The sequence below is a fragment of the Schistocerca americana genome, chromosome 4 (genome assembly GCF_021461395.2).
Source record: "Schistocerca americana isolate TAMUIC-IGC-003095 chromosome 4, iqSchAmer2.1, whole genome shotgun sequence".
Taxonomy (NCBI): Eukaryota; Metazoa; Arthropoda; class Insecta; order Orthoptera; family Acrididae; genus Schistocerca; species Schistocerca americana.
Window position 1 is genome coordinate 454,930,283 of NC_060122.1, and position 22,408 is coordinate 454,952,690.

General features: G+C 38.8%; 1 protein-coding gene across 1 annotated transcript in view; it reads right to left on the bottom strand.

The window, feature by feature from the left end:
• LOC124613051 (hexokinase type 2-like) overlaps nucleotides 1-22,408 on the bottom strand; it is a 139,448-nt gene that overhangs the window by 64,870 nt on the left and 52,170 nt on the right. Inside the window, exon 6 of the mRNA XM_047141627.1 lies at nucleotides 20,016-20,205. Coding sequence (XP_046997583.1) covers nucleotides 20,016-20,205 — 190 coding nt within the window. The remainder of the gene's footprint in view (nucleotides 1-20,015; nucleotides 20,206-22,408) is intronic.

Consider the following 22,408-nt stretch of genomic DNA (forward strand, 5'->3'; position numbering starts at 1 on the left):
AAAATGCTAAAACACATTGTTTTTTTAAATTTCTGACTGAGAAGTCAAATACCAATTTTCATAGATCTAGCTTTAACAATACTTTAGTAGTTCTTTAATAATGATTTATTTTTAAAAAAACTTTCACCCACTGCTTTACCTACATACGGGTCAAGTTTCAAAAAAATGCTGTAACACATATTTATTTATTTATGACCAAGAAACCAAATACCAATTTTCATAGGTTTAGCTTCAGAATTGCCTTAATAGCAAAATGATTTCAAAAAATCTTTCATCCCCTATTTCACCCCTTAGGCATGGAATTTCAAAAAATCCCTCCTGAAGTGATGCCTATAGTATAAGACCGAAATCCCAAGCAATGATAAATCAGTGAATGAGTCAGTCAGTCGGGACATCGCCTTTTACATATAGAGATGATGTGGTACCATTCCTACGTCAGTGATGTCATTTGGCATACCACTGTTGTCACACCTCTCTCTGTTGCCATAATGAGGATAGCCATAACAATTGGTGTTTTGCTGACAGTCAATAGTTGTCCAAATGTAGCCACATTGTATATGTGGATACTTGTTTTGTTGCAAACAAGTACATTTCTTGACTCAAGGTAAGTGACATGGCAATACAATGCTGCATAGTCAAGCAAACATTATGTTTGTCTTATTGGGCTGTGGTTATGTGAGGTCATTGAGATTCTGCATGGCGTTGACTATGGCCAATTTCCACATGGCAGTCATAATGAGAAACTGCAGTCTTGATAGCCATATCCTGCCATTGTCAAATTCCAACAAAAGCTGATGTACTTTTCTTCTCCTTACATGAGGCATAACACACCTTCTCATAAATGAACAAAAATCAAATCTGATTACTGTGTGACAGACCCACTACACAACCTCTCCTTGTATACAGAAGCAGCTGCTAACTACTTTGTGTGGTTGTGATGAAATGGTAATTATTACATATCCAAGCACTTGGACCTGCTTTCAAACTGGTTGCATGCTGCCTTCAGGGTATTGTAATTTCAGTGACCAGTAATGGATGCAATCAGACATCTATTAATAGTCCATGCTTTAGAAGTTGTAGAACACAGAAGCAACTTTTGTCATCAAGTGGGGTCACTGACATACTGCAGGTCATTGGGTAAGGCCGCCCTGAACCCATAGATGCCATATGTGCACCTGTGGGTCTGATAATATCCCAGTGGGAACCATACTTCCTAAGGATCACTGCACCAAGCAGATCAGTTGCACATGACCCTTTTTGGTTATATTGGAGGTCAGCTCATTTATTGTATTCAGAAAGTGACCATTTATGCCATAAGGTTCATGCATTATGTATTGCATGTAGGTATGAGTATGCTCATGTATATGATAATACATGCTGTCTTACATCTGTTGGAGCACTTTAAATATACTGTTCATAAGCTTCTCTATTAGCTATCAGCTTTGACAGAAAGTTAAACAAACAAAGATCTCTCTTAGAAAGTGGCATAGGTAAAATAAGAATGTAATTGTTTTGTTAAATTAATTAAAAATACAAATTAAGAAAGTGTCAGCTGTAAGAAACTAAGAATTTACTATGATGCAAAATTTATAGTGTGTTATATTAATGCAAAACTAGTAGAATAAAGGGGTACAGAAAGATGAAAGCAGATAAATGAAATCATATATGCAGCATCCATATCAATGCATTATCTGCTTACTGGAACACATGAAGTGGTAGACTCCAGTCACTGCTACATTAAAAAGAGCGTTGCCACAAGAATCATCTGTATGAAGTGTAAAACAGCTATGTAAATGTGAGTCACAACTAGAAACTCTTGTTTTGTTAAAAAAGCAGGACTCAACATTGAGGACTATGAAATGAGGGTCATCACAATGTCATTCAACAAAATTGTGGCTGGGAGCAGTGGCGTAATCCTGTTATCCAACCTGTAGGGAGGCTGTTGTGTGGGAGAGATCTGGAAACAACTACAGATCCAGCCATTTTATGAGCTTATAACTGCTGTAACATAATATTTGCGGCAGTTCCCAAAAGATGTTGCTAGATGATATTTAGTTTAATTTTAAATCACCAAGAACACATGACCTGCTTAAGACTTCTTTATTGTCCTTGGAAAAGTTAGCAGCTATCCCAGAATCATCACATATTTGCTACCAAAGAATCAACAAAAAAAATTTTTTAAAGATATTACATCATGTTATCAGTAGTAATGAACTATAACTATTAACGGTCTTGGCAACTTCATAAAATATAAAAATTCCATTTAGACTTCATCACTGTTGACTTTACACTACTCCCCCACCAGCAACATGGTTACGAATTAATACATGGTGATGAAGGAACTTTTCTTTTAATATATATATATATATATATATATATATATATATATATATATATATATATATATATATAATGGAAGGAAACATTCCACGTGGGAAAAATTATATATAAAAACAAAGATGAGGTGACTTACCGAACAAAAGCGCTGGCAGGCAAACGAATCTGCTCCAGTCCGGAATCCCTGAATCATTACACCAACAACCTGAAAACAGCTTTCGCATCCCGCAACTACCCTCCCGACCTGGTACAGAAGCAAATAACCAGAGCCACTTCCTCGTCCCCTCAAACCCAGAATCCCCCACAGAAGAACCACAAAAGTGACCCACTTGTGACAGGATACTTTCCGGGACTGGACCAGACTCTGAATGTGGCTCTCCAGCAGGGATACGACTTCCTCAAATCCTGCCCTGAAATGAGATCCATCCTTCATGAAATCCTCCCCACTCCGCCAAGAGTGTCTTTCCGCCGTCCACCTAACCTTCGTAACCTGTTAGTTCATCCCTATGAAATCCCCAAACCACCTTCCCTACCCTCTGGCTCCTATTCTTGTAACCGCCCCCGATGCAAAACCTGTCCCATGCACCCTCCCACCACCACCTACTCCAGTCCTGTAACCTGGAAGGTGTACACGATCAAAGGCAGAGCCAAGTGTGAAAGCACCCACGTGATTTACCAACTGACCTGCCTACACTGTGACGCATTCTATGTGGGAATGACCAGCAACAAACTGTCCATTCGCATGAATGGACACAGCCAGACAGTGTTTGTTGGTAATGAGGATCACCCTGTGGCTAAACATGCCTTGGTGCACGGCCAGCACATCTTGGCACAGTGTTACACCGTCCGGGTTATCTGGATACTTCCCACCAACACCAACCTATCCGAACTCCGGAGATGGGAACTTGCCCTTCAGTATATCCTCTCTTCTCGTCATCCGCCAGGCCTCAATCTCCGCTAATTTCAAGTTGCCGCCACTCATACCTCACCTGTCTTTCAACAACTTCTTTGCCTCTACACTTCTGCCTCGACTGACATCTCTGCCCAAACTCTTTGTCTTTAAATATGTCTGCTTGTGTCTGTATGTGTGGATGGATATGTGCGTGTGTGCGAGTGTATACCTGTCCTTTTTTCCCCCTAAGGTAAGTCTTTCCGCTCCCGGGATTGGAATGACTCCTTACCCCCTCCTTTAAAACCCACTTCCTTTCGTCTTCCCCTCTCCTTCCCTCTTTCCTGATGAGGCAACAGTTTGTTGCGAAAGCTTGAATTTTGTGTGTATGTTTGTGTTTGTTTGTGTGTCTATCGACCTGCCAGCGCTTTTGTTCGGTAAGTCACCTCATCTTTGTTTTTTTATATATATATATATATATATATATATATATATATATATATATATATATATATATATATATATATATATATATATATATTCAGCACAACATTAACATAAAACAATAAAAAAACATATTGGAATGACGAAAGATATGATACAAGATAATTACAAAAACTTTTTACAATGTCTGGTATGATATTTGATTAATTCTCCACAGACAACTGCTCTAAGAATCAAGGTGGGAACCTTATAATCCATCTTGACTTCGATACTCTGATATTTGGAGATGGTTCCTCTGTGGGATGTTGTGGTTCAGTGTCCTTGGAAAAGTTTGGAAGTTCCTTCACCGATTCCCATTTTTCTTACAGGAGATAAGCTGGTTTAAGTCTGTCCACTGACGCATTTATGTGTTTGCACTTCCTTTTAATAGTGAAATATTTTTCATGTCTTGAAATGACAGGAAAGGGACCATCATATGTAGGTTCTAATGGTTTTATAACCCTGTCACATCTCAGGAAGACATGGGAACAGGTTTGCAAATCTTTTGGAACAAATACTGATCTTGATTTGCTTTGTGTAGGCCTACTAAGTTTCAGATGAAGCATTTGCTTTTGCAAATTAGATGCAAATGAATCAAGTTCAATCTTTGTAGTGGACTCTTCAAAAAATTCACCAGGATGTTTTATAGTTTTTCCATATCCCATCTCTGCAATGGAATGGTTCGATGTTTCTCGCACTGCAGTGCGCAACCCCAATAGAACAGTAGGCAGAATTTCTGTCCAATTAGAACTGTTATGGGCCTTAATTGCAGACTTCAGAGTTCTATGTATTCGCTCAATTTTACCATTGCATTGAGGATGATATGGCATTGTGTGCTGAATTTTCATTCCACATACTATGCCCAAATTATTAAACAACTGCGATCTAAACTGTGTTCCTTGCTCAGTGATTACCTGTGATGGTACACCAGATCTTGCAATCCAGTGCTGGTAGAAGGCTGTTGCCACTTTTTCAGCTGAAATATCTTCAAGTGGTATGACTTCCATCCAAGATGTGAAACGGTCAATACAAGTTAAACAATAAGTCATGTCATTAGGAGGAGGAAAAGGTCCGATGAGGTCAATGTGTACAACACTGAAACGTTCATCAGGTTCTTCAAACTTCTCTAGCAGTGATTTTGTGTGGCGAGTGACCTTGGTTTTCTGACAACTGACACAGGATTTAGTCCACTGTCGCACATCACTTTTGATGTTTGACCAAATGGCTCTGCTACTCAACAGTTTCACTTGTCTTTATGCCAGGATGAGCTAAACCATGAAAATGAAGATATATTTGATAACAAAAAGGTTGAGGAATATAAGGTCTGATATTTGCAGTGGATGTGTCACACCACAATGTTTTCCCTGATGGAAGTTGATATGACTTGAAGTTTAAGGAGTTGTTCCCTGCTCAGAGTTGCTGTAGTTCTTGATCTTGTTGCTGGGTTTTGGCAATTTCATCATAGTCCAGTATTACTACTTCATCAACTCTGGATAGGGCCATCTGCAACAATATTGTCATGGCCACTGACATGATGAATATCGGTCAAAAATTGTGAAATGTACTGCAACAGTCTCATCTGTCGAGAAGATGCCTTATCATTGTTTTGCTTGAGAGCAAATGTGAGTGGCTTATGATCAGTGAAGATTATGAAGTGTACTGCAACAGTCTCATCTGTCGAGAAGATGCCTTATCATTGTTTTGCTTGAGAGCAAATGTGAGTGGCTTATGATCAGTGAAGATTATGAAGTCTCTTCCTTCCAGTAAATGCTTAAACTTTTTTACAGAAAGGTAAATTCCAATAATTCTCAGTCATAGGTACTGTAACCCTTCTGTGATTTACTCAGTTTCTGTGAAAAGAATGCAACAGGTCTCCAATTTCCATTTTCCAGTTGCTGGAGCACAGAACCAACAGCAATATCTGACGCGTCTGTACATAATGCTAGGGGTAACTCTGAGTTAGGAAAAGCCAATAATGTAGCATTTACTATATCATGTTTAGGTTTCTCAAACATTTTCTTTGCTTCTTCAGTCCACTGAATTTGTCTGTTATCCTTCTTTCTTGCTCCCTTAAGACAGTCATGCAAAACAGCTTGAGTCTGTGCCACATCTTTAAGGTAGCGATGGTAGTAGTTGACAATGCCAAGAAATCTGCGGAGCTCATGCAGTTTGTCAGGTAAAAATTCCTTGCACTTTCTCAGGTACTGGACGGGATCCCTCTGATGTTATCCAGCACCCCAGGAATTCAATTTTATTTACTCCAAAGGTTGACTTTGATATGTTGATTCGAAGTCCATAATTAGACAATCGCTCCAGGGCTAGTTTAAGGTGTGTTCGGTGTTCTTCAATACTGGATGAGGCGATTAAAATGTCATAGAGGTAAGGAAACACAAAATCTAGCCCAAACATAACTTCATTAATGAATCGCTGGAATGTTGAAGGTGAATTACGCAGGTCAAAGCTCATGACATTAAATTCATACAGTCCAAAGTGTGTGATTACAGCTGTTTTGTGCTTATCTTCTTCAGCAATAGGTACTTGATAATAGGCCTTAAAGAGATCGATTTTAGAAAATATGTTTTTGCCTTGAAGAATATAATGGAAATCTTCTATTCTAGGTACAGGATAACGGTCTGGAATTGTTCTTTCATTTAACCGTCTACAATCTCCACACGGACGTATTGAGCCATCCTTCTTAGGTACAATATGGAGAGGACTTGCCCATGCAGATTTAGATGGTCTAATGTTGCCATTGTCTAACATGAATTTAAATTCTTGTTTTGCCATCGCCATGCACTTTGGGTCTAATTGTCTTGCCCTATAAAACCCAGACGAGTCTTCAGTGGTAATATAGTGTTTGACATCATGTTTAATTTTGCTAGGTACCAAATTAGGTTTAGCTATGTCTGGATACTGTAACAGCAGATCTGTAAATTTTGTGTTTTGGCTCACGGTGCTCAGGACATTTTCCTCTGAGACTGACAACTTTACGCTCAGCATTGAGCTTGGTTACATCATCTATTAATATTTTATTATGGACTTCTACTAATAATTGAAATTTATTCAAAACATCAGCACCCAGTATAGCTTTATTGATCTTTGCAACTATAAATGGCCATTGAAATTGACGTCGCAGTCCCAGATCAGTAGTACGAAGTTCGATTCCATATGTAGGAATTTCGGTACCATTTGCAGCATACAATTTATATGGTGACTCACCATTAACATTTGCGTGAGCAGGAATTACAGAAACATCCGCCCCACTGTTGACTAAAAACTGCAATCCCATTTTTTTATTGGTTACAAATAAGTGGGTTTTGCGGCAATGGACTTGGGCAGCAGAACTTGCCACTAATTCAGCTGCTGGGTCACGTTTCCCTTTTCAGTCCAGCTACATGGAGGTGTGCATTTTTCAGGCTTGCAGTTCTGCCCAAAGCAAAAGTGGTAATAACAGTACCTGCCCTTGGGGTTGTATTTATTCCGAGACTTAGTAAGACTTCTTTTATATTGATGCTCACAGCTTCTGTTACAAGACCTGCCCGGATAACCAGTTGACAGCGTGGCCATTTGTTGCTCTAGCCCCGAAATTCTTGTCATCAAGTCACTCATTGTTATCGAAACATCCTGTTGGCTACAAGCACCACATTTTGTGACATACAATTTGTTACGGGGATTTATTTCTGTTATTCTATCAGCCATTATAGCCACCTTTTCAAGTCCCTCGTCACTGACAATTAAAATGTTTCTTATCAAATCTGGAAGTTTTTCTAGCCGAAGTGTCTTTAGGACTTTTTCTGACACATCTACACCTGCCAAGGCTTGCATTTTGCGTAATAACTGACTAGGTTTTTGGTTTCCCAAATCAATTCCAGTAACTAATCTCTTAATATGCTTATCTTCACTTTCTTTGAAAATATTCAGTAGACGTTCCTTAGCCAACGAATATTTATTCACATCTGTGCTGCAGATAATGTCCCAAATATTCTCGATGTATTTTGGTTCTAATTGTGACACTAGGTGGTTAAATTTAGTTTCTTCTGTAACAATTCTGCAAAAGCTGAACTGTGCTTCTACCTGATGAAACCAAATTTCGGGTTTTTCACTCCAAAAAGGCGGAATTTTGACGCTAACCTTGTTTGCTTCCAGGCGATCTTCGGAAAGACCCCTGTTTATCATCATATCTTCTTGTTATCACTTCGGGGTCACCAAATATAACTGCTGTAATGTAATATTTGCGGCAGTTCCCAAAAGATGTTGCTTAACGATATTTAGTCTAATTTTAAATCACCAAGAACACATGCCACTTGACCTGCTTAAGACATCTTTATTGACTTTACTTAGCAGCTATTCCAGAATCATCACATCTTTGCTACCAAAGAATAAAAAAACAAAAATTTTTTTAAAGATATTACATCATGTTATCAGTAATGAACTATAACTTGGCAACTTCATAAAATACAAAAATTCCATTTATATTTCATCACCGTTGCCTTTACAAGCTCAGGAAGAATTGTGATACCTTCACCAAGTTCTGCAGATCAACAGATGACAGTGTGGAATTTTTGGCAAGTGATGGCTAAGGGTTAAGAGAAGCTGAACGAACTAAACAAAAGAATGTCAAGAAACTGAAGCACGCAACTCATTTTAAAATGTAAATACAGTACATTACTGCAGAGAAATCAACAGACTGAAGCAACCTCTACATCTGCATCTACACCTATACCTACATGTATGTGCATACTCTGAAAATCATCATATTATGCATTGCAGAGGGTGTGTTGTACCACTACTAGTCATTTCCCTTCCTGCTCCACTCACAAGCAGAGTGAGGGAAAAACAACTGTCTATATGCTTCCATATGAGCCATAATTCCTCTTATCTTATGTTCATGGTCCTTAAGTGAAATGTATGTTGGTGGCAGTAGGAGCATTCTACAGTCAGCCCCAGTTTCTCTAAATTTGTATAAATTTTCTCAGTAGTGTTCCTTGAAAAGAACAGCACCTTCCCTCCAGGGATTTCCATTTTAATTTCCAGAGATCTCTGTAACAGTTGCACGTTGATCCAACCTACTGGTAACAAACCTACAGGCCCATCTCTGAATTGCTCCAATGTCCTCCTTTATCCTGATCTGGTGTGGATCCCAAATACTCAAGCAGAACTCAAGGATGGGTTTCACTAGCGTTCTATATGCAGTCTCCTCTATATGCAGGTGAACCACACTTTCCAAAATTCTCCCAAAAAATCAAACCTGACCATTCGCCTTCATTCACCTTCCCCACTACAATCTTCACATGCTTGTTCCATTTCCTACCACTTTGCAACATTACACTCAGATATTTAAACAAAATGACTGTGCAAAGCAAGATGCTGCTAATGCTGTATCCAAACATCACAGAATTAACTTACATTTTTTCTACATTTAGAGGTAGTTGCCGTTCATTAACCAATTTGAAATTTTGTCTAAGTCATCTTGTACTATCCTTCAGTCACTCAACAATGACACGTTGCTCTATTCCTACTAAAAGAAAACCAACAACTTGAACAGGAAGCACAGAACAAATATATTCCTATAAGTGATATTTCCTCTTCAATCTGTGAAAAGTGTAACAAGGACACAATAACAGCAAAAAAGACATTCAATGTGTGAAATATAATAGCATACTTCATTTCTAGTGTCCTAAAATTGATTCCTCAATGAAAGAAAACAACAAACTTGTGATAAACTGGAAGAATGGGCAGTGTTGTGCTAAAATGTGATTGGACAATGAACAGCAGAGACAGTGAGGGTAATGATGGCATATGAGATGCGTCTGAAAAGTTTGGTGAATGTTCTCAGCAGAAAAAGGAAACAAGAGTTGCAAGCAAAATACATTTACTGGCTTTTAAAGTAATTGCAATTAGCTGCAACATGCTTATGACATTAGTTGTAAAGCTGTTGGAAACTGTCAGCAAACACTTCTCTTGTAATCACTTGAAATGCTGTGGTCACGTGTTCTTGGATATCTGCATCATCTGCAAATGTTTGTGAGCAATAGTGCTTACACTGTCCTTACTTGTCTTCAACTATTCTGCTTCCATTCTCAAAGACAGCTACTGATCGTCTGCAAGTATAAGTCACACTCATTCAATGTAGTCTGTGATTTTATGTGTTGACCCAAATGCGAATCATCCTTAATACCATCCTTTCTATTTCTAAGGCTTTTAAACCACTCAAAAACATGATTTTTGCTCACTGCTTCAATCCAGTGCAGTTGCACTGACATTCTGAGTCTCTGTTGTTGTTTTTCCTAATTTGAACGAAAACTTCATGTTAATGTGTTGCTCGATTTTGCAATGAGGTGAATGCGAGGAATGCTTGTGGATGATCGGCAGCTGTCTTTGAGAATGAGACCAGTAGAGTTAAATAAGCAAGACAGTGTAAGCACTATTGTTCGGAAACATTCACAGGCATTATGGATAGCCAACAATGCATAACCATGTTGTTTTGAGTGATATCACAAGAAGCATTTGCTGACAGTTTCCAACAGCTAAATGACTGATGTCAGAAGTGTGTTATAGCTAATGGTGATTACTCTGAAGGTCAGTAAAGGTATTTTGTATTATTTTCTGAGACTGCTCTCTCTATTTTCAGATGCACATTGTATTATCACTTATGGATGATAAAATAAAGAGGAAATGTTTCTATATGTATAAAGTCTGATCAACAAAAGGAAGAGGCAAAAATAGTATCACAGAAGGTGTGCAAAGCTGCAGACTTGCAGTTAGTGAATGAAAAGTTCTCCAGAAATAAAAGGCATATACATAAGTTCTAATCCTAGTCACTTGAGAAGCAAACTCAAGAATAAAGTATTAGGCAGCAGTAACGGTGTACAAAGCTGTATGTTTACACATAACAGACTCAATATAGTGGCGAAAAATTTACGACAGAAGATGCACGAGAAAGCAACAAGGAAAAATTACCAGAAGAAGAAAAACTCTTGTGTTGGCTGATATTGATGATAGAGGGATTCTGGTCTTCCTAAATGAAAATGTAAATTATAGGTATTCTGTTGAAGGGACGAGTAGTCCTGCTGCTCCATTTTTTATGTTATCAAAAACATAATACAGCACTCTGTGTACATGGGCACAGAAGACTACATTGTTTTCAGTGCAAGAGCTAATGATATTTACTGCAAAAACAGGAAATTCACAGTAGGAAACCTAAAACCAGTGTGGTTCACATACATCAAACAAATGTTCCTAAAAGATAGTCTCCCAAGCTGGTCCTGCGACTATGCTGAAATCACAAAATTTAGTGCTGGTCTTGAGAAAACCTGTGAAAGCCACACAAGACTGGTATCCATCTTAATCATAAAGATAAGAGACAAATAACTCTACACACAGGTAATTACATTAAAAATAGTACTGTGGAATTTAGCTCAACCTTGATAATACCACTTCAGCAGTAGAAACCAACCTGGCAGGAAAATGGAGGAATGGGGCCAGCACACGGTATAGTGAGTTCCCATGTAATATAATATTGTGCGTAGTAAACAGTCATATGCCAAATAATTTTGTCACCCTCATAATCCCCAAGTGAAGAAAGAGAATAGCTATGATTTTACACATTACCCACACAGTATAGTGCAGTATTCCAAAAAACATCAGGAACAAGGAAGTACATTACCACAAACAGATAACCCCCAAGCACAAAGTATCACATTCTTGCATACCAATGTGCCATCTCTAAGTATAAAGTTAATGAATTTTGTAACTGCCTTGAAAACTAAAACTGCAAAGTACTATTACTAAATGAGAACTGACTGAGACACGAGGACCTAAAATTAAGTGTTCCATATGAGTACGTCTTGACAACTACCTACCACACAACAATGGCAAAACATGTTTGTGTATCTGTCTATGTTAAAAATACTGTGAACTTAATTGATGAAGTTATGGACGTAATTGAAATGTGCCTAGAGACAAAATATGAAACTGCAGTTGAAATTATAACTGCTTCGATATACTGCCTCCTGAGTCACAACATAGACTTGTTTCTGAAACTGCTGGAGAAACTGATGCTCTAGCTATTTAAACATATTGAGTACAGAATATTAATGTTTGGTGACATCAATATAGCCATTAGGTTTAAGAATAGAAATGTTAACTTCTGCTAAATACATTAATATCTTTTAATTTCTGCTGCATTAATGGAAAACCCTCAAGGCAGACAGCATGCTTATATAACATAATATGTAATTTTCATCTAAACAAAGTAGAATCTGACAAAGTCAGATTTTACAGTTTTGATCATGATGGACTATGGTTCAAATGGTCCTGAGCACTATGGGACTTAACATCTGAGGTCATCAGTCCCCTAGAACTTAGAACTACTTAAACCTAACTAACCTAAGGACATCACACACAGGATTCGAACCTGCGACCGCAGCAGTCGCGTGGTTCCAGACTGAAGCGCCTAGAACCGCTCAGCCACACCGGCCAGCGATGGACTATGGCTCAGATAAATTCTTAACAGTATTAAAGTGCAACCTGCACTGAACATAGAAGAACTGCAAGACTGATTACTGACTCAAAGCTAAGCCAGTTGAAAAATTAACTGAAGACAATAAAATGGGACAAAATAATAACCAAAGCAGATGTTAATGAATTGCCCTCAAATATTTGGACCTGAACCGAGCAAACAGTCACTGCACTCAACCATGAAATATGGTACACCCCACATGTAAGTAAAATAAGAATCATGACATACTGTATCATAGCAAAGGTTACAAGGTTACAAGGAAATGTTTATGAATGTGACAAAGCTTTACACATCTGAAATCACGTAAGAGTGAAAAACAAATTATACATACACCTATACTGAACTCAACTTAGTGAATAAATGCAAAGTTGTGTGAGAAATTATTAGAAAAGAAATAAATTGTGATGACAAAGTACACTAGATATTAATTCCACCGAAGATCCTAAATGTTTATTTCGTCAGTCGTCACTCAGATGACAACAATGAGGAGGATGTGACTAAGGCAGAGACACTATTGCCAGTAACAAACAATAAAGCAACACACAACTTTTGCTGAACTCATTGCAGCAGAGAATGTGGTCACTGAATCAGCAGCAAAATTCTAGAACAGAGGGTTATTATGGCCTCTCAAATTATATTATTAAATAAACAAACAAACAAATTGTAATCCCATTGTGTAAAATATTTAATAAAATCTTAAATGAAGGCAATTATCCAGAATGTCTAAAAAATACCTGTAATTAGACCAGTACTTAAGAAAGCAGATGTAGCCTCTCAGGATAACTATTGACCTATATCATTTATATCTACACATAAAAAAAATAATAAAAAAAAGTAGAATACTGCATGCATAAACAGATGAGCCAATATTTGCAGTATAATGATATACTTAATATGGGCTCAGGTTCAGCATTTCAATAAGCAGTTAAGAATATGGCATCAAAGATATACAACTGTTTTGAAAATAAAGAGATAATCTGCATAATACTGATGGATCTAAGTAAAGCATTTGATATGGATTCCCACAATATTCTTCTCAGAAAACTCCACCACTAAGGAGTAGCAGAAAAGGCCCTGTCCCTAATGCAGTCTTACTTGAACAACAGAAAACATTTAGTGAAAATAAATAGTCAAAAGACAGATTGTCTTCCAGTTACAAAAGGTATACCTCAGGGATCTGTTCTTGGATGTTTTTTGTTTATTACCTGCATAAATAATTTGCCCACAGTAGTGTCATGTGATGCATACCATACACACATAAAACAACACTCATCACATGTGATACTAACTTCAGAAATGTCCAAGCTAGTATGGTGGTAGTGACAGAGAGATTTAGTAGTTGCTTTGAGGCAAATGTACTACTGAAGGCAGCCTAGCTCATGTCATCTATCTGCAATACAAGTTGAGAAGCAGTGTCAGTAAAGAACTCCTGTTATGTGCATATTTCTGGTTCTTCCAGTCCCACCCAAATTATGCAATGCTACCAAAGGATAATTCTGTAGGCTCAAAATTAGGATTCAAATGGCTAAAGAATATTATCAGGTGCATTCCAGGTCTTAACCCAGGTAAATCATGTAGAGATTATTTTAAACAACTTAAGATAATAACAGTACTGGGATTCCAGAAGTGTCCAATTCCAGCCATCTGCTTTGACCAATAACATCGTAAGTATGGCGGAAATAGCCATTCTCAGTGTCTCCAATATGGCGCTTGTGATGTCACTACATACACATGAAAACAAACACGAAAATACATATAAATAAGACAATAACATATCCCTCCAAAAATACAATCAAACTAATGGAAAAACCATGCGAAATTGGCGGTTTTAGGGTGGAACAAGCTAATTATAACAGCAAAGAACACACCATGATCCCAAAACACACAAAATGATGAAAAAAAGAAATCCACAGGAATCGGATGCTTCCCTTGAACTATATAGCTCAACCGCAACTGCCAATACCACAAAAACAACACCTACAACTATGAAAACCAAAAAAACCAACACATACAACTACAAAAAATAAAAATAAAACCAATACACATCCAAAAACCCAAAAATCAAACATCCCTACAGAAATTAAAACACACACACACACACACACCACACACACACACACACACACACACACACACCACCATCACCACCACCACCAGAGGGTACCATCAAACACAAAAAGTCATCTACAAACACAACCAACTCATAAACTCCGCACCCTAATGACGTCACACATCACAACACCCTTACATCATGGGTCAAAGCAGATGTGGGAATCGGTCACTTCTGTTGACCTACAGTACCTAGGACTATCGATAATGGTCTCGTATTTGTCAAAGAAAGCTTAAGTACTTATCACCTATGGAGGCAGGTCAGTCTATGACCATAGCACAAGAAGTGGGCAGACATTTAACATTCCATATGCTATGTCAGCAAAGAGGTATAACAGCTATAAATGTTTTGGTAGTGTCTACTTCAATAGATTACCTGAAAGTGCCTACATGTTGCCTATAAATAACTTTAAAACTAGCATTTCAAAATGGATGAAAGTAAAGGATTTTACTGTGCTCAAGAGTTCCAGGAGTGTGTGATGAATGAAAAACATTTCTTAGATAAGTGAACTATAAAGAAGTGAAACTCACACACACATGGTCACTGTCTCTGGTTCCTGTGACCCAACTGCGGACTGCAACAGCATCTGACGTGAGCAGCCATCTGGGGTAGATGGGAAAGTGTTGTGCTACCTGTGAGACCATGCAGGGATGTGGTGGGGACAGGATAGGACTGTTAGGTGCAGAGTCAGGAGGCTGTGCAAGGAGAGGGGAGAATGGTGGGTGGAAAAGGGGAGATGAGAGAAGTAGAGAAGAGGAAAAGACTATTGGAACAGAAGGAATGTGCAGTGCTGGAGTGGATAGGGGACAGGAAGGTGCAGGATGATACTAGTGAAGGCTGTGGCCAGGGAGGTTACAGGTATGACAGATATGTTGCAGGGAGAGTTCCTACCTGCATAATTTAGAAAATCTGGTGTTGGTAGTAAGGATCCAGATGGTGCAAACTGTGAGGCACTTACTGAAGTGAAGTACATTGTGTTGGGCAGTGCATTGAGCAACTGGGTGGTCCAGCTGTCTCTTGACAGTGGCCATTCATGTAGACAGGTAACATGTTAGCTGTCATGCACATGTAAAAAACAGCACAGTTGTTGCAGCTTAGTTTGTAGACCACATGGCTGCTTTCACAAGTAGTCCTGCCTTTGATGGGATAGGAGATGTCTGTTCTGGGCCTGGGATAGATGGTGCCATGGGGATGTGTGAAACAGGTCTTGCATCATGATCTATTCTAGGGATATGAGCCATGAGGCAGGGGATTGGGAGCAGGGCTGGATAGGGATGGACATGAATATTGTTAGGTTCAGTGGCCAACAGAATACCACTATGGGATAGGTGGGGAGGATAGTGGGTAGGGTATTCTGAATTTCAGGGCATGATAAGAGTTAGTCAAAAGAATGCAGTTCAGTTGCTTGAGTCGTGGGTGACACTAAGTCGCAATAGGAGTGCTCCCTTATGGTCAGACGGTGGGGTATGTGGGAGATGGAAGGTGACTAGAGAGACAAGGCATGGGAGACCTGTTTCTGAACAAAGTTGGAGGGGTAAGTTTGGTCTGTGAAAGCATCTGTGAGACCCTTGGCATATTTCAAGAGGGACTGCTCATCACTACAGATGTGACACAAGCATGGGTGGCTAGGATGTATGAAAGAGACTTCTTGGTATGGAATGGGTGGCAGCTGTTGAAGTGGATGTATTGTTGGTGATTGGTAGGTCTGATGTGAATGAAGGTACTGATGCAGCCATCCTTTGAGATGGAGATCAACATCAATGAAGATGGCTTGTTTCATTGGGAAGACCAGCTGAAATGAATGAGGGAGAAGGTGTTAAGGCGCTGGAGGAACACAGGTAGGGTGTCCTCAACAATGATCCAGATCATGCAGATGTCATCAATAAATCAGAACAAGGTGAGGAGTTTGGGATTCTGGGTGGTTAAGGAGGATTCCTGTAGATGTCCCATGAATATGTTGGCATAGTATGTGGGTACTCATTGCTGTACTAATGGATCTGGTTGTAAGTGATGCCTTTAAAGGAGAACTAATTGTGGGTGACAATATAGGTGGTTGTGGTAACTGGGATGAAGCTAGTAGATCTGGAGTCAGTGAGGCATTGGGAAAGGTAGGTTCGATAGTGGCAATGTCATGGGCATTAGGGATGTTAGTGTAAGGGAGGTGCAACAACAACGTCAAGCAGAGCACTGGGTGGTAAAGGAACAGGAACTGTGGAGATTCAGTGGAGAAAATGGTTCGAGTCTTTTATTAGGAGGGTATGTTACAGGTAATAGGCTGAAGGCGTTGGTCCATGAGAGCAGAGATTCTCTCAATGAACACATAATAACCAGCCACAACAGAGCAGCCTGGGTGGTTGAGTTCATGGACTCTAGGAAAGATGTAGAAAGTAGGAGTGTGGGGAGTGTAAGGGGTGGGGAGAGAGAGACAGACTCAGGGGAGAGTTTCTGGGGCCTAAGGATATGAGAAGAGACTGGAGATCCCACTAAATTTCTGGAATGGTGTCACTGTTTCAGAGTTCATTGGTGAATGAATCTGGTAGCTGGTGGACTCATTTGGGGGCAGTGGGATTGATCGCAGTTAAATTGAGGAATGAACTGAGTCAGGCTGGGTTAAGTATTGATATTGGACTGAATCTTATTGATAAGGTTGGTGGCAAAAAAGTGTTTCCACTTCAGGGACCGGGAGTAGGAGAGAAAGTCTGTAACAAATCCAGTATCATTAAATTTGAGAGTGGGGCAAAAGGTGGGAATGAGGCTTTTGGAGAATAGGTTTATGATTGTGTCTGTGGTCTGTAAAGGTTCTGGACTTTGTATGTTTGGTGGGAGGGTGCTTCTGAGGATGTAGTAAATTTAGTAGGTCTGCAAGACAGTGTTTGTCAACTACGGGGGGATGCAGGGAAGGTTTGCATGCACTTGTAGAGATGGTAGATAGTGGTAATCTAAGGTAGGAGTAGGAAGTGAACAGACTGTAGAGATTTTTGAGGTGGTGATGTGTGTGCTGCTCTGCTTCTTTGAGGGTAAAGGTTCCAATTAGTGACATATGGTGTGAAAATTTGGGATTCATAAAAGGAGAATTTTATGGATGGAGAGGAGGTATTGCAAGGAGGTTTGAGCCTGATTTATATAATTCTGCAGGACTAGGTTGCTGACGATAATAGACTGCTAACCCTTGATTGGAATACTCTCTTTCAAATTCTGAAGGTGGCACGGGACCGAAAGGCTATTTACAATTTGTACAGAAACCAGATGGCAGTTATAAGAGTTGAGGGACATGAAACGGAAGCAGTGGTTGGGAAGGGAGTGAGACAGGGTTGTAGCCTATCCTTGATGTTATTCAATGTGTATATTGAGCAAGCAGTAAAGGAAACAAAAGAAAAATTTGGAGTAGGAATTAAAATCCATGGAGAAGAAATCAAAACTTTGAGGATTACCGATGACATTGTAATTGTGTAAGAGACAGCAAAGGACCTGGAAGAGCAGCTGAACGGAATGGACAGGGTCTTGAATGGAGGATATAAGATGAACATCAACAAAAGCAAAATGAGGATAATGGAATGTAATCAAATTAAATCGGGTGATGCTGAGGGTATTAGATTAGGAAATGAAATGCTTAAAGCAGTAAATGAGTTTTGCTATTTGGGGAGCAAAATAACTGAGGATGGTCGAAGTAGAGAAGATATAAAATGTAGACTGGTTTCTGAAGAAGAGAAATTTGTTAACATCGAGTATAGATTTAAGTGTCAGGAAGTTGTTTCTGAAAGTGTTTGTATGGAGTGTAGCCATGTTTGGAAGTGAAACATGGACGATAAATAGTTTGGACAAGAAGAGAATCGAAACTTTTGAAATGTGGTGCTACAGAAGAATGCTGAAGATTAGATGGGTAGATCAAATAACTAATGAGGAGGTATTGAGTAGAACTGGGGAGAAGAGGAGTTTGTGGCACAACTTGACTAGAAGAAGGGATTGGTTGGTAGGACATATTCTGAGGCTTCAAGGGATCGCCAATTTAGTATTGGAGGGCAGCATTGTCACTTCCTGTGACTTAGTGCCTCCTCTATGTGGTAAGTAGCAATCTATGCTTTTAATCATATTGTTGTTATTCGCTCCTGGACTTCCCATTGTCTGATTTTACCTAACGGCTTTCCTTTCATCCCACAAACTAGCGCTGCTTTCCTATATTACTGTTCTCTAAAGCATTACTTTGGTATGTGTCTGTCCTTTTCCTTTTCTTTCCTGTGTTTTACTGTCACCTTCCAAACTGCACATGCTCTGGCTTCCAAGCCACACTCTAACAATGGTCTCATCGAAGCACAACATGCAGCTATGTGACCACTGTTGGTGCATTATCTCACCACCAACACAATTATTCCTAGACCTTCAGATGGCCTTACCACAAAATTACCCTTCCCACCATAATGACCTATATTTGTTCAAATTCTGTCAGTCTATAGCCATCACCAAACAAGTCCTGCAAAAACCATATAAATCAGGCCCAAACCTCCTAGCAATACCTCCTTTCTATCTGTGAAATTCTCCTTCTCTGCAATCCCAAATTCCTGCATCCCATCTCACTGACTGAATCTCTTGCCCTCCACGAATTATGACAGCATGTATGATATCCCCTCAAAAAACTATCAACCTGTTCACCTTCTACTCCTGCACTGTAGTGCCACTAACCACCACTTTTATAAGAGCCTCCAAACCTCCCCTTCATCCCCTCAGAGTCAACAAATCCTGCCTCACTGACTTACTACATTTACATCCCCTTAGAAACTCCATCCCACTATCATACAGAATCCAGAACCTAAACAGACCCAAAGCACAGTCATGAGCATATTCTCCAAGACCCTCCATCTCACTGAGGCATCAATCCTTCCCCAAATTTTATCATGCTGGACTTGTTAAAGACATTCTCTCCTTTTTCCCAGTCCATAGAGTGGAAACACTTTTTTGCCACTAACCCTACCAATCAGACTCCATCCAAAATCAATATTGAACCCTGTCTGACTCAGTTCACTCCTCCATCCAATCATGATCCACACTAACTTTTCATACTACAGCCCCTATATGCGAAAAGCATTTTATGGCATCACAGTGTTCTAGTTCACTCACTTGAATTAATAACATACAACACAACTATCTTAAAACACTGTATAAACAAATTTTTCTCTGCAGTTCAGTTCGACAATCAGTTTACACTGTTCGCACAGCAGGTGTCAGCATTACATGTACTAAATTTAATTGAGATCATCTCTGCCTTTGTGCCATGCTCACAGCTTCTTAACTTTCCCTCATCAAAAAGCAAGTAGCTAGTTTGCATGCAGAAGTTATGAATTTATTGCATCCATAATTAACAACTGCTAGTGAATGTTAAACACACGTTGCTTATAAATGCATTTATGCCTCTTACTAGAAGCTAACGACAAACAAAATGCTTAGGAATATATAACAAACATTAAGGTTATGTTTAATGCTAATACTGTAACCACTGCTGTTTTAAATTATTGATTCATTGATATTGCTGAGAATCTGTGTCTCATTTCAGGTTTATTAACTGAAGACATATGATGGGAAACATTATTCTCAAATAAATAATCTATTTCAAGTTAATTTTATAGGATTAGAAACTCTTTGCATGTGATTCCTCATAGATTATTTTAAAGGTGACTACTTACAGTTGTCTTCCAGGATTTATGGAATTGTCATCTACATCTTTGTCATATTCTGTTCTAATAAAATTAAGTTTTCCATCATCACCAAATGCTCCACTTTCTGTGTTGATGATTACATATGGTTTGCTCCTGTCACCATCAAACAGTTCTGCATTCTCAGTTTTTTCTACATAGCATGAATTTGTACCAGTTCCTACATTAAGTGAGAACATGTTTATTCAGAAATATAATAAGAAATGAGAAGAAGTAGTGTCTCTTACATGCTAGTTTTTAAGATGTACAATTAATAATCTGTGAGATTATCTTACATGCCCCACATCACTGTAAAATCTAGTTGCAAAAGGCAAAACTGTTACAGCTGTTTGTTCCATTTACCACAATGAACATTCATTAAAAAAAGTCTGCTTCACAGATACAGCAAATTCACCAACTAACATTCTAACTGAGGATTATTTTTTGCCAAATTCTGACTGACCTGACACTGACGTAATATGAAGAGAGTTAGCAGTTAAATATCATTATGAAACTGTAATGAAAAGCAACAAAATTAAATAAAAAAATTATCAACTAAATTGTTTTCTTGTTATAGATAACAAAATCATAAGAAGAAAACACCTTTTAAAATTGAAAACAATCTGCCCCTAAACATACTTGGAGAAAATATTCAGTAACATAGCTCACATGTCTCCTGCTATCTTTGTGTGGGTGGGTGTGGCAGGAGAGGGGGGGGGGGGGGGGGGGAGGAGGGAGGATATTATGTTGAGTGTATCCATGCCACTTTGATAACTTCTTCTTAATCCCTGTGTTATGACAAACAGATAACTTCACAAATCTAGGCTGAGTATGGATTTGGTTGGCTCAAGTTTCAGATGCTTTAGTACCACAGTTCAGTTTGGTGGCGGAATGTTGCATGTTACAGAGGATGTAGATCTTGCCATAACTGCCTGGACTGCTATATGGTACAAAGCTTGACATAAAACCTTTCAACCCCAAGGCGTGCTATGTGCTGACACAGTGAATAGCTGCTGCGATGAAACAGACATTTGTTGTGCAACCTCAGGATTGTCTAAGGCATCCCAATTGTACAATACTTTTCCAGATAAAAGAGGCTCTGTATGAATATTTACCTCTTCTATTGCTCAGGGGAGCATTATGGATCCCATTTAATGCATAAAATATTCTCAAATGGATGTATTCACTGCCTTGGGTCAATGACATCGATCCAATTAAAAGGAGGAAGTAAGAAATGAAAATCAGAACTTCATGCCCTACTGAGAATAAAATTATTATAGAAGTAGCATATGCTTAGATTGGAGAAGGGGAGTTGTCCCAGCATTCGTGTTAATTACTTAAGGAAACCACAGGAAACATACTGTATATCAGGATGTACGAACAGGCATTTGAGGTGCCATTCTCATGAATGTGAGTCCAGTATTACCACTGTTTCATATTGCCTAGTACTAACTAAAAGATCATTCTTGTTAACTGAAATGTAATGTGGTGTCTTTTGAATATGTTTCCTGTTTTTATATTCAAAAAGCCCTGAATTGAAAAGCAGCTTACATGAGCAGTTTGAAAAGATCTCTTCCCATAAAGTCTTAGACAAGTAAAGCAGCTTAGAAATGGAATATTTCTTGTAAAAACATTTACTTCTTTGCAGCCACCCAATTACAAAAACTGTACGGATAGACAGGCTAGTGGACAACCACCACAGCAGTTCTGAAATGTACACTTAGTTCCATGTTCAGGAGATACAGATTTTACATCAGTTAGAAACTCTCAATAGCTCAACCCTGCGGTCTGTGGTGTACTAGCAGGAGAGGTAATAAGGTAGAGGAGATTCTCATCATCTAGAGCAGCTTTAGAGACAGGAAAAGCTATCTTCACTCTTTCTAATACTAGAAGTAAAGCAGCAGTTGTTTGAAAATTGGTCTAGAGTGGAGTCACGAATTACAATATGTGTTGTTTACCAACGAGGCAACACTGTCTTATACCCTCTCCCCACCAAGATTGTTGTTTGTGTGTTAACTCATAAATTCTTTAAAACAGATATGTCAGTCATTTTAAAATGGATGTCTTGCAGGCACAGGGGTCTTACAAGTCCTATTAATCTTAATTCCTCCACATTAGTAAGAAATCAATTAATGAGCCACTTCCATATGGATGCAATTTAGTAGTGAGGTTGTTCTCTGTCTTCTGTTTTCTGTTGAGTTGGCAGGTCTATGGAGATTCATGATTTGAATAGGGAACTTGTTGATTCCCTTTTAGGTAATTCAGTAGATTCTGCTGACAGGGAATTGCATCTCAATCAGAATCAAGTCAGTATGGTTTTATGGTTTCAACTTGGTTTTCCAAGTCCTATCTTTTTTGTGTTTTAAGATTTAAACTGGTAAGTT